At 45.4% G+C, this 13,578-nt stretch overlaps 2 protein-coding genes across 5 annotated transcripts in view; one reads left to right on the top strand and one right to left on the bottom strand.

Annotated features, from left to right (window-relative positions):
• Nucleotides 1-10,292, bottom strand: part of CSTPP1 (centriolar satellite-associated tubulin polyglutamylase complex regulator 1) — a 173,918-nt gene extending 163,626 nt beyond the window's left edge. The window contains exon 1 of one of the 4 annotated variants that reach the window (XM_074372092.1): nucleotides 901-1,059. In XM_074372092.1, coding sequence (XP_074228193.1) covers nucleotides 901-946 — 46 coding nt within the window. In that variant the 5' untranslated portion in view covers nucleotides 947-1,059. Of the gene's footprint in view, nucleotides 1-900; nucleotides 1,060-10,026 lie in introns of those variants that run through there. The other 3 variants (XM_074372093.1, XM_010964591.3, XM_074372091.1) reach the window with 3 other exon arrangements.
• Nucleotides 9,634-13,578, top strand: part of LRP4 (LDL receptor related protein 4) — a 45,446-nt gene continuing 41,501 nt past the window's right edge. Inside the window, exon 1 of the mRNA XM_074372033.1 lies at nucleotides 9,634-9,948. Coding sequence (XP_074228134.1) covers nucleotides 9,897-9,948 — 52 coding nt within the window. The 5' untranslated portion in view covers nucleotides 9,634-9,896. The remainder of the gene's footprint in view (nucleotides 9,949-13,578) is intronic.

A 13,578-nucleotide genomic window follows, 5' to 3' on the forward strand; every position in this document is an offset into this window, starting at 1 on the left:
CCTCAGGCATGCTAAGCACGCACTCTACCACTGAGCTATACTTCCCCTCAACAAGATGTTAATAGCAGGGGGAACTCTGAGTGGGAGGGAGAGAGAGTATATGGGAGCACTCTATAATATCTGCTTGATTTACTATAAACTTAAAATTGCTATAAAAAAGTCTATTAATTTTTTAAATGTGTGTGTATACCTACATGTATATGTAAATGTCCTTTTTTTCATTCAGTAAATGCTTTACACGCTGAAGGTGCTACAGTGTGTATAAAGTAATACAGCCACAGCCAAAGTGGTAAAAAGATCAGGCTCAGGAGTGGACAGATTAAGTTCTGATCCTAGCTCTACAATTTTCTAGCTGTGTGGCCTTATTTGTGCAAGTTACCTCTTCAGCCTCAGTTTCTCTGTCTGCAAAATGGAAGAAAAACAGAGTTTCCTCCTAGGGCTGTTGTGAAGATTCAATAAAGAATCCATGCAAAATGCTTAGTTAGCATAGTGTCTCTTGTAAAAGAAACTCTCAAAAATGTTAGCTGCTGCTATAACGGTTCAATGATTGCTCACAGAACGACTGATGTGGCACTTCAAGGTTCCAGGGTCACTCCACTAGCAGCATATTAATAATACCCCCAGAGGGCCCCCAATTCTCAACTCCAACCTATTTCACTTTGAGCACAATCCACATTGCTTGAGCACTACCCTGTACAATTTAGACATTCTTTACTCCCAGATACTGTTCTCCTCCTCGCTGGGCCTCACACGTTCAGGCCCTGTACCGCTCCCCGCTCCCCGCCCCTCCCTAGCCCACCCTACCCATTCCCACTCAGACCCTACCCCCGCCTCCTCCCCAGACCCTGGCCTAATTCGTCTGCACTTCTTTCCTTCCCCGAAGCTGAAGGAAGCGCCTACCCAGATACTCGTAGTCCGGTAGGGCTAGGCGCTCTGGACTCAGCATCCTTTGACCGGGGTAGCTCCAGAGCGCCAGCTCTCTGGCTTCCGGAAGCCAGGTCTCTGGCTCCCGCCGTTGCCATGGCACCCACGAGGCGGGAGGAAAGGCGGGAGGCAGAGCGGGTGTCACGCAAAGAGCCTCCGTATCGCAACGCCAAGCTTGCCGCACTAGTTCCGGTAGCGGAAGTGGTCGTAGTTTCTTTGGACTCCCTTTCTTGAGGAGTTGGTTTTAGAGTTTGAGATGCAGAAACTATCATATTTCCCGGTGTCGAAAAATTATTGCCAGCCCTCAATATATATCCGCAATTTCTGAATTTCATAATTATTCCTGCTTTTACAACTGTTACCTTAATTCACAATAATTGCTCCCACCCTTAAATTCCCATAAACATTTAATATCCCGTTACCTATTTTTATCTCTTTATTATTTACTGTCTGTCTTAAATTATTACAAAGTGCTTTCTAATGCGTATACCTTGACTGCTCCTTGAGATCGGGGATGCGTCTTTTCTGCCTAGGACAAGGCTGGGCATCCGTAAGGTATTCATGAAGTCCTCTATGATATCATTGACATTTCCCCTAAAATTCCTCCACCTTTATAGCCCCTCCTTCAACTCTTATCCTTTGCTCTTTGGTACCCTTCCCAAGTGTTTTTGTTTTTGTTTTTGTTTTTTTGTTTTTCTTACTGAGACACTTCACTTCTTGGGGGGACAGGATGCACAAACAAGAACACCTATTGGGGTTTTCCCCTCATATGCCTAATTGCTCTCTTTTCCTTTAAGAGGGGAGAGCATTAATTGGTTTTTGACTTCCCAGATACCTGCATATTTCTCTTTTTGCTCCTCTCCACTCCCAACACAGGTTAGTGGTGTGTGGCACTTGCCACAGTTCAAACCTAGTAGAAAAAGCCACTCTGTCTTCACTTTTTTAGTTAATTCTCCCCAACACAAGGTGAGGTTTTGTGGAAAGAAAGAAAGAAAACAAAAATCATTCTATCAAAGGAATGATTGGGAAACCAGTGGACCACCTACACTGGGAGGAAAAGGAAAGAGGAGGTTCTTCTCTTTGTGTTCTGAGTGATCTATTCTTAGCCTCCTCCAGCAGAAGCTTCAAACCTCCTAATTCTCCCTTTCCCTTAAAATTGTATATGCGTCTCATTTCTAGGCTCCTGTGAGTCACTCTGAGTTTGGCTGCGGTAAGGATAAAGGGACAGAGCCAAACTCAGAGCAGCATTTATTACCTTGAAGTAATAAATTTACTAATTTGGTATTTGATGTGAATCTGCAAATCTGATAAAAATATCTGCCTTCTTCCTCCACCCTCGCCTCCACCCCTGCCTCTTCCCACCCCATGTACCTCAAGATATGGGAGATTCATAACTTTCACCTGTGGCTTTTTATTATATTATTAATAAAGTATATAGAATGCTAATTATTAAGGATTATAATTTCATTTTGTTTCCGAGCAACCTGAAGATATTCCCAGATCATTTCATTTGTCCTTGCAAAAACTTTCTAGTGCACTTCTCCCTTTTCTAAGTAGGGAAACTGAGGGACATGTCAGGAAAATGACTTGTGTAGCATCATCCAGACAGTCAGTGGGAGAGCTGGAACTGGATTTCAGCGATCCCAACCTCCAGGCTAGTGGTCTGACCACTAAACCACACAGCCTCTTTTTAAAGGGTTTGTTGGCTTGGTTTTTATTTATTTATTTTTCCTTTTGCTCTGCCCTGCCAGCAACTGGAAGTTTCCAGATAAAAAAAGAGAATTCTGAGTGCAGGCTGAACATTTGACATCCTCTTATTTGTGGAGCGTTATCTTGGGACTTGGAGGGTGCTGCTGTTGGGGTCTGTGTGGTGGAGCTGGGAAGCAGCCCCAAGAATATAGCTTTGTTTGGGCATTAACCCATTTGCGGTTATAATAATGATAAGTTTCAGCACCAGTGGCGCCTGACTGTTAATGACTCAAAGAAAGCTAAATAAGAACAAGATGTCATCTCTGGAGCAATTTGTAGGTTTTTCCTACAACTCCATCCCTTCCATAAAAATCCTAAGGACCCTTATATTTAAAGTCAGTCTTCCACTCTTAATGTCCTAAACAGTCCATTGAGGAGGAAGACTTAGAAAGGGGCAGGTGGTTGCTAGGCAGGTTTCAAGAAAATTTGGGGTTGCACAAAAATAGTAGGTAGCCTTTTATTGGTAGTAGAATTACTGTTTATATTTTTCTTCTTCATACTTTTCTATATTGTTAAATTTTTCTATAATAGGCATACATTATAACCTGAAACCAAACAAACAATAAATGAGTGGCTTGAAAATCTTTAAAAAGCTTTTTAAGCAGAAGTGATGACTTTCACAGACAGTGTTTGTTTTTCCCAAGAAGGAGCCATCACTTTTAGATTTCTCTTCTGCCACACATTACATGAATAGATTTTGGCAACACGTCAGTGGCAGAGGAAGTTTTTCAGTGAAAGATACACAATATCGGGTCTTAAGAAAAGAGGAACTACACAAGAATTGTTCAAGTCAAGTGCATTTCTCTGACCCTGTTAAATGTTAAGGAAAAAAACATTCAATTCCAGCCTTCAGTTTACTCGGGTTTTTCAGGTTCCTAAATTATCATTACATACTTCTAAAAACTTTACCTAAACAAATAATCATCCAGGTAAACCAGTAAATCATAAATCAACTTCCCAATCCTGAAAATAAGCAAATGATATGAAATTTATCAAAACAGAGAAAGGGCAATGAGATGTGACAGTCAAGTACTACAGTTTAAGGAATGGAAACATCAAACTCAACACAATAGGAAAAATACCCACGAGAGAGGATATGGTGAGATATCCACTTATCAGATTATAATTCCTAATTATAAAGAGAAAATTAATAGACATTGCTGGCTCTGCAGAGGACCTAGAGAGATTCATAGGGAAGAAAATCCTCCCTGGAATTGAAAACTAGAAAAGCAAACATAAATGTACTAAATAGTTTTAAACCTCAAAAAAAACAACAAGGGAAGAAAAAATGCAGTCGGAATTATTGCTACAAAACAGGTTCAAGAAACTAGGACAAGCTTTTATCAACTCATCAAGCAGAAAGATGCTGAAGGCGAAGTAGCTACTAAGAAATGCAGGTCATGAAATTCATGCTGAGCTACTAGGCTCGTCTTAAAAGACTTATGTTCCATAAGAGCAAAGCAGAAACTAAGTGTAATGCCACTGTCTGAGATTTACATGTTTAGTTAAAAATGCTATTTGCAGACAAATCATTTTGGACTGCCACAGGTCAACAGACCAGAGCTGTGGGAGAATCTGCAAAGAAAAAGAAATGTTCACAAACTCTTGGGCAGTTAAGAATAACTAATGCATTATGAGAAAGTAGTTAAGAGGATATGGCTTAAATTGAACAGGAGCTCAAAGACAATTACAGACTTGTAACTTCTTATTATTTTATATTTTCAAATGCTGCAAAAAAGAGTTGGGAATTACACTTTCAGAGAGTTTAAAAGGGAGGACGATTTTCTGACCCTTTTTGGTATCCCATAACAAGTAGCTGTGCCTTCTTCTGTCCTGGAATATACTCCTTGATAAACATTTATGTTATTTTAAAAAAAAACTATTTGATTTCTCCTACTAGACTGTGATTTTCTGGAGGGCAGAGTCTTCATCTTTAAATTTCTAGGACAATGCACAGCGCCTGACAGAATAAATGCCTGTTAAATAGACTCCCCCGGCCCCCGCCCCCACCACCCAGATGAAAAATCTAGAAAATAAAAGTCATCCAATCCATAGGACTTAAGGTTGCCTCATAAGAACCAATTCATGAAACAAATTCATTAAATAAAAAGGCCAGCAAAAGGCAAGGCATCACTGAGAAGGAGATTAAAAATCGATGAGAAAGCATTTGCATCTCCTTCCTACACGTAAATCCTCTGTGTGACAGATCACCATATCTTAAGAAAGACCAAAGAAAAAAGCAACTAACTCAACAAAAGGTGTAGAGGCAATGCTGCATGTAGAGAGGCTAAGAGAACTAGTTCAGAAGGATGAAACGAAATATGTTAGGAATCATTAAATAAACTTAGGATCTGAACTGGAAGTTCCCAAATTTCAGACTCTTAGGACAAAAAGCTGCAGTCTATGTGTCTATTTTTTCTCCCCCAAGCCATCCACTACATTGTTACAAGAGTTTATTGTTCTAAAATTCAAATTTGACCATGTTACTTCCTTACTTTAAAAGCATTGCTAACTCACCATTACTAGGATGAAGCAAAATTCCTTAACATGCAGATGTGTACATCCCTTCACAGTCTGGTCCTAACCTACTTTTCCAGCCACTCTGCCATTCACTCTTCCCTACACACTTAATGCCCTAGCCGTACCTTCTTACTTGCTATTTCCAAACATACTGAGCTCTTTCACATCCTTTTGCTTGGGCATGAGCAGTTCTCTCCATCTAGAATGTATTTCTCTCACATTTTCTGCCTAGTAAACTCTTCCACATCCTATTAGACCTAGACAAAATGCCACCACCTCCATGAAAACTTATCCAATCTCTTAAGTAAAATAAGATAAAGGCAGTGAATGAGAACAAGACAAATGTAAGGTGGTAAGTTCTGAGGCTGTGACATTGAGCTGAAACCAGCCATGGAAGAGTCTGGGGAAACAGCATTCTAAGTAGAGGAGACAGCTCGCGCAAAAGTTGTAAGACAGAAATGATAGCATGTTGCAGAGCTGAAAGAAAGACAGCAGGGCCAGAGAATGAGTAAGGGGAAAAGTGGGTAAAGAAGTAGGCAGAGGACAGCTCATGGAAGGCTTTGAAGGGCACATGAGAAGTACAGATCTCATTCCAAGGGCCATAGGAAGCCTTTGGAAGGTTTTAAGCCCAGTAATGCTATGATTTGATTTGTTTTTTAGGAAGTCACTGCGGCTTCTGTGGAGAAGGTAAATTATTATAAAGGGGCAAGTGTGAAAACAGATCCTTTACATAAGAGGCTTGATTCATGTTTGTTACTAAATGAGTATTTATTCCTTGATCCATTTGCTTATCCACTATTCTAAATTTATCTTTGCTGCTGAAATAAGCAAGATGTATTGAGATGTTTGCTGCAAAGGCTCTACTTACATGTGCCAGGTGTGTGACTATCAAGCTTTCAGGAGATAAAAAATGTGCTTTTCAGGGTGTGCCCAAGTTAGGCCAGGGAAGTGAATCAGCCATGATACGCAGATCCTAACTGCAATGCTACTGCTGAGCTGGAGCCTGAAATGTGTTGGTACTAGAAATGGTGGCATGCAATTAAAGAAAGCACAGAAATGCAAATCAGAGTATTTCCTTCTACTTTCTTCTTCTTTTTTTAAAATTCTGGTCTCCAGTAATAGCCCCCTGAACCTAGATAAAAGCATACCTATTGTTAAAGTTAATGATGTTTTCCTATAAATCCTACCAGCTCTTTCCTGTCTTGGGGACTTTGTACATACTGTTCCCTCTGCCTAGAAGACCTGCCCCATCCACTCTTAGCCTGATGAATCTTACTCAGCTTAAGTGTTAGTGCCTCTGACAGGCTTTCCTTGAACCTCCAAATCTAAATCAAGTCTCTCCTTTCATAGAGCACTGTACTTTTCCGTGAACGCCCCTATCTTTGTGGCTTTCAATTCATTCGTAAGATCATTCTTTTAATGCCTCTGTATACTTGTAGCCTCCCCCACCATCACACTGTAAGTTCCGGGAACCCAATATATCTGTTTACCACTGCTTCTACAGTGCTTGGTACATAACACACCCATAATAAATACTTACTCTTACTAAGTTGAGCTAATGCTGAAAATAGGCATCCCTAGGCAGATAGGTATAGGACTTTTAGCTCCTTTAGCTGTGCTTTCTCTTGTTTTCCATTCTATAGCTTTAATAACTCCTTCCCCCCATTCACACAAGAAAGTGATTCTAGAGATAAGATGGAGCAACTCTTTGCAGATTCATATTCTTAACCTTTAAAATCAGGGTCTCTCAGTTTCATCACTATATACATTTGGGGCTGGAGAGTTCCTTGTTGTGCAGAGTGAAGTCCTGCTTATTGTAAGATGTTTAGCAGCATCCTTGGCTTCTACTCATTATTTGCCAGTAATACCTACTCCCAAAAATGTTTCCATGTACGGCCCCATGTCTACAAAATCACTCCTGATTGAGAACCACTGTTTTAAAGTGTGAAAAATCAAGACTTTTACTCTCTTAGAAGAATTACATTTTAGAAGTTCAGGTTGTTGAATGATGCTTAGGTTATAAGAGGATTCTACCAACCCAACTGCATCAAAACAGTGCCCATTTCAATCTTGTTTCCATATCACCCCCTGTGTTTCCTTTGAAAAGGCCATTTAGTGATGGTCTAATTCAGGGCAATGTTGTGATCTTGGAAATTCAGTCCCCTGGTCTGTCCTAGAAGGATGAAGGAAAGGGGTGATGTTTCTGAGGAAACCAATGCCCCTGAGACCCCTCTGGAATTGGCAATCCCCCACAACTCTTCTAGGGGCATGTCCCAGAGGACAATAAAAGGGAGACAAACAGCCCATTCTGGCATGCTTTTCAGGATCTCTCACTCCAAACAAGAAAGTCTGAGAGACCTGGTAAAAATAAATATGGCTTAGCACTCCTGGCACAAGAGCAGTTTCTGACAGCCAAGACTTAACTCACCCTAGGGGGTCACCCAGCCAGGGACTATGCATGAAGTTCATTTCTACCCATTGATATTCCCAGTGACTCACAGCAGCCTGGGATGGCTCTGTGCACCAGAACTGTGCGGAATTATGGAGGAGGAAGCCTTGGGATGCACACAGAAAATGCAGTCTCTTGAGCCTGAGTCAGACAGCGACAGCCCGCCTCCCTCTTCCTGCTCAATCCCAGAAAAACAACACAAATCACTCTGGAAAGGAACCTGTCCTTTGAATACAGAGTGGAAACTGTTTATAAATTCTTAATCCCCTGACATTGAAAGTATGGTGACCGCCTGTCCTGGATTTTGGGGGACAAATGTATCCATTATACCACATGTCCTTAGTTTTCATGTGGAAAAAATATGGTTTCCAGAATCATAAGGTCTTCTTCAATGGGTTGGAAAGCAAGTCTTCCTAAGCAACATACATTGAAACCCTGAGACCAATGAAGACTGCATCAAAAATGTTGTGGGGAGAGGTATTGAGAATTAGCCCCTACTTTTTCACTTTTTCCTCCTTGGATTTTAGGCTAAGATGACATAGGCCTTAAAGGTTGACTGTCATTCCTAGCAGTAAGATCATGTAAACCTGACCTGACTCCACTGCCGCCTTCAGTCAGCAAGAAGAACTACACACGCAGAAAACGCCTAGGTATTAGTTACCATGGTGATGTTAGTTCAACCACATTTCAGGAAAAACTGTAGAGAAGTACTGGCTAAGAAGGAATTAACGCCACATTTTTTTTGTTGTTGTTGCTGTCGCAAAGTTAATGTTAGCTTTGGTCAAAGATGGTAATCTGAAGTGAAAGCCTTTGAAAAATTGCAAACAAGCAAGGATGAAATGGCAACCAATCCACTGGAGAAATCTCCTAATATCCTCTTTGCACTACGCCAAATTACTTTCCCCTCAGCTAACATGGGGCATTTGGGTCTTCCTGGCTCTGTTTACTGGTGAAAGGAAAGTGGTTTAACAAAATCGCAGAAGATCCAAAAGCCGGGAACTGTTAGCATACCAGCTTGGAGGGAAAAATGGTACACCGGACCCTGAGGAAGCTAGGGACTTGGACAAAAGTAGCAAGACAAGATTCCACCTAGAAAATGGAAGGCAGTAACAGAATTAATCCATTTTTATTAATATGTACTGGGGTGAGGCATAGGCCACTAAGCTAAGACAAGAGAGGAATTTATAACTTTATGTAGTAACCCAAAAGTTAAATATTTCTAGAAGGCCCTACAAACGGAAGCTGAGGTCTCTGGGGGAGTGCAAATGCAAGTAAGCACTTACTTCCTTACCCCTCTTCCTTCCTTGCCAGGATCAGAAAGTCAAGGAAGGTGAAGAGGCTAACTATGCTAATTTACAAAGACAGCAAGGAGGAACTATGTCTGGGCCAATTCTGGACGTCTGAGCTGGGGCCGCAGGACCCAGACAACCACCTCAGGAAATGAGTACATGAAAAGGGGAGGTCGTGGAATTACTTAGCCCTTGAACAACGCTGCCTAGACGGGGGTGGGGGAGGCGTGGTGGAGCAAGAAGAAAATCTCAGAAAAGGAATTTTGACATTGAGAATGCTAGTTAAGATACAGCACTCCAGGCCCCCTGATGTCCCTTGTTTGATGTCCATAAAGACCGAGAGGATTATGCATTAGCCAAGCCTTGCGTATTCTGAGACATCAATGAAGTCTGGACTTAGGCCGGTAGGGGGGCCGGGGTCACGTCCAGGCGACTTGGGTCAGTCCGGGTGCACCTCTCTGGCACAGAGCTTGAGTAAGCGGGATCCGAGGGCTGCAGCTAGGCTAATACTTTAAGTTAAGGACTTTCGAGCAGTAATAATGGGGACAGTGAGGGGGGGCTCTCTCGAGGTTTAGGAATGTGGGGGCGGCCTGAAGGGGAGCTGGGCCAGTGCTAGAGGCGCCGGCGGGTGGGGTCCGGGGACAGGGGGGCGGGGGCCGAGGGCGGGAAGGGGCCGGGCCGGCGCTGGGGGCGGGACCAGGCGCGGTGGCGGTGGCGGGGGCTGCGGCTCGGGGGGCGGGGCGGCCTGGCCCGGGACACCCCCTCCCGGTCCCCTGGCGCGGCGGCTTCGGCTCCGACAGCACTGGAGGCAGCAGCGGCCGGAGAGCTACTTGCGGGGCTTGCCCGCCGCCGTGGACCGGGACGCTTCCCCTCGGGTACCCTCCGCCGACTCCCTCCTCCGCGCCGTCCCGCGGAAGCCGGCGGGACCCCGGCCGGCAGGGAGCGCCGGCGGCGGTCGCGGCACCATGAGGCGGCCGTGGGGCGCGCTGCTGCTTGGCGCCCTGCTCTGTGCACACGGTAAGCGGCGCCGCCGCGCTCGCGCCGACCGGCCCGCCGGGAAAGTTTGTCCCTGGGTCCGGCCGCTGCAGGACTCACCTCCCGAGAGCAGGACGGTGCAGGCTGGGGCCTGAGACCCCTCGCCCTCACTCCAAGCAGTAGCCCGGAGATTGCATGCCAGGGAGGGGACCGGGAGCTCCCCCCGTTCCTCCAGTGTTAGACGGGGCAGCGACGGAGGATCTCCCTGGGCTCGGGTCTGGGCCGGCCTGGGGGAAGATCCGAGGCGTTCCCTCGCCTCCCTCGCTGCTCTTTGAAGAGCTGGCGGCTGCTTCCCTTTCAGGTTTAGACAGGGTCTCTGTGTCCTTGGTGCGAATGAATGTATTTACGAAGAAAGGGAGGCGGGGAAGGATGGTCGCTAACCATAAATTGTAAATAGCCCTCCTTCCAGGGGCTAGGGGTCTCGGGAGGATTGCGGAGAGAGCCCCCAGTGGAATCTGAATACTTGAGCTTGGGGAATCCTCCACTCGAGGAACGGTTCCTCGGACTGCAGACCATGCTCCCGCCGAGGGTCTTTGGGCACTGCTTGCTCTCAGCATCTCTACTTAGTGGTGTTTTGGGTTCCCTCTCCTGGCTGCGACCAATCAGCTTCCTGCCCTGGATCCTTCCCGGAGCGGGGGGAGGGGGGAAACAAGGTTGGAAAGGGGGCAGAGGAGGGACATAGGGAAGAAACTGCTGGAAGGCTCCCGCAGATCCGTCCTGGCCGGGATAGAGGGGCGGGTATCGCCGAAACTCTGAAGGCAGCCTCCCGGCCCGCGCGGTGACCCTCGGGGGAGCTGGAGGGATGGCAGCAGGACTGCTGCTTCATCTGCTCCTTATTAATAACTTGTTTGGTGCTCATACGCAACTGTTGTGTGTGATTAGGGCTCCAGTGGAATCTGTTTCTCCGCAGCCACGGGGACCGTGGGTGCACCCCGTGATTTAGCAGCTGCCTCTAGTTTGTGCTCAAAGATCAAAGAACTTTGATCTTTGTACCCCAACCTTATTCACCCACCGCTCTTCAACCGAGGAAGATCCGAATTTTCCCCCACTCCCCGCAGCTCGGCTGAGGCGTTGGGGTTCAGAATGGAGGGGTCTGTAGACCACGGCCTTACACCGATTCTTTCTTTAACGCAAAGGGAGCTCGTGTAGAAATAGTACAGATTTCGGAATTTGCCTGGCAGGGCGTGGAGATCCCTGAGCACTTGTTTTAAAGATTGGTTTACCTCCCAAATCCAAAACAGAGTTCTCCTGTCTGTTATTTAAACTACCCGTGGGTTTTAAATGACTTTTTCCATGCCCACTCTAACCCGACTGAGCTCTTAACCCTTCCTTTCTGAGTGGTAGCCTAGTGGACCCACGTTCCTCTTTGCACTGTGCTCCCCGCCTCCCGGGCTCTCTCCTAGGAGGTTATTTGTAGCCTCTTTGGCGTGTCGGGACAGCGGCCCTACTGGGGTAGGAATGTAGCTGCTCTTCCCACCACATGGGCCCCTTAAAGGGACAGCTATGCTTTTTGGGGGCTTTCCCCCTTCGGGCTGCAAGGGAAGGGGATGGAACTTTTCTCTCGGCCCCCTGGAGGAAGTTTTGAAAAAGATCAAGGGAAATGGCACGGCCCTGGAAAAAAAAAAAAAAAAAAAAAGGCTAAAACGGATACCAACAAAGCCAGAGAGAAGATTGTCGCCTTCTGCCCTAGGGAAAGGGGAGCTGGAAGGTTCCAGGCTGAGACTGGCCAAGAGGGTTTTATTGTTCCAGAGCTGTCAAAACTGCATACACTACATCTGTGTTGAGAATGGGGGTAGAAAATTGTGCATATTTTATGCTTCAAAGAAGAAGGATGAGAGGGTTCTTGGTAACTCTTTGGGTTCTTTTTAAAGGCAAGAAGTTTAATAGAAATTTCTAAGCATGGGAGGCTTTCTGTGCATATGCGTAAGGATGCTCCATGGCACCAAGATCTCAACTTCACCTAGCCCAGTACTGAGCCATCCTCGGGAGGCCTGGAGGGGACAGATTCTTGGTTCACCAATGAGACTGAGCAGTTGCTTAACCAAAAATAATACCACCACTAGGATCCCACACTATGTTCCAGGGGCTCAGGGAGAAGCTAATGTGTCATTGTAGATCAATTTGGCAAATCTGACCATGGCTAGGAATGAATTCAAGACACTAAAGTTTAAGGTGCTTATTTGGATGCTGCTAGTACTGGGGGGTTTTCTTAGACCCTATAAGTTTGGCCAGAGCCTATATAATACTCCAACCTTAAAGATTTTGGAAGGAAACTTGGTTACTGTTAATAGCCCTGGGTATCCTCTGCTGAGGGTTGAGGTGAGGCCTCGGACAACCTACCACCATTTGAAGAGTAGAAACCCTTTTTGTCTTACAGGTCTCTTCCAGGTAAGTGAAAAGTTGAAAATTCTGTCCAGGAGTGCTTTGGTAGATAGACGGTTGTTTCTGAGGAAGACTGCAAAAGAGGGGAGCTGAGACTGGTTTCCTTTCCATCTGGTGTTGCCATGGTGCTTGGTTGACCTTGTCCCTGATCTTACTGGACTTGTGAAAGATGCTTGGCTTGTCACTGATTTTGGATTTCCTCTTCTGTCCCCTGTTGAATATCATATAACATCTTTGGGACTGGCACATGGTATTAAGAATGACAGGTGCAAGGAAACTGAGTATGGCTGTGTCTGATACAGAGCACGTTGGGTATGTCCATCTTCTGGGCCAGCAGAGAACACAAGACATCACAGAGGACAGGGTTTTACAGGTCTTCCTCACTCTTTCTACTGCTTGACTGCTAATCAGGATCCCCAAGAAGAAGGAAAATGGGACAGATTGGCTGTGTTGCTTCTCCTTTGAAGAGAAGATCAATCCTAGGAGCTTCCTAAATAGGAACAGAATTTCAGAGACTGCTTTAAGAAGTAGTCTTGTCTTTTTTATGATTGGGCACATCTCATAATTATGAGACATTTCCATGCCCTTGGCCGACTAGGTCTGTTTGTCTGTTCCAGCCACAGTCTCTACATTCCTTGACGCAGTTTAGCCACGAGTTTTGTCACAGTTGCCTGGACATGGGGCATCTGGGCCCCAGACTGTGTCTGGATTAGCATCTCATCTTCAGCATCAGAAGCCCGTCTCCCCTTCTCAGCCTGGTGGGATTCAATGTCCCAGGAAAGACTTTATGCCTAATGGTTGGCTGGCAGAGCCAGGGTTTGGCCCTATAAATAACTGCTGAATGCCTGTGCTGGCCACACTCCTTCCAGCTTAGAGCTAACAGGGTCAGGTTCTTTCTCCCCAGCACACTCAGGAGCAGTCCCTAAACTGGGCTCTGCACCCATTCATTTGTTCATTCATTCCGCAAACACCCATTTGTCAAGCACTAATCTAATCACCTCATGCATAGCTCGGTGATCAGGAAGTACAGGCAGGCCTGGGTTTGAATCTCGGCTTCAGCCCTTTTTGCTGACCCTGTACAAAACATTTAATCTCCTGGAACTTCAGGGTTCTCCTCTGTAAGTGGGGGGAGGGGTGGAGTAGTAATAAATTATCACAGGAGGATATTGTAAAAATTATAGGAAATAATAGTACGTTCAAACCATTCAATCAGAGCCTGACAACTGCTGT

Source organism: Camelus bactrianus, chromosome 10, assembly GCF_048773025.1.
Source record: "Camelus bactrianus isolate YW-2024 breed Bactrian camel chromosome 10, ASM4877302v1, whole genome shotgun sequence".
Taxonomy (NCBI): domain Eukaryota; kingdom Metazoa; phylum Chordata; class Mammalia; order Artiodactyla; family Camelidae; genus Camelus; species Camelus bactrianus.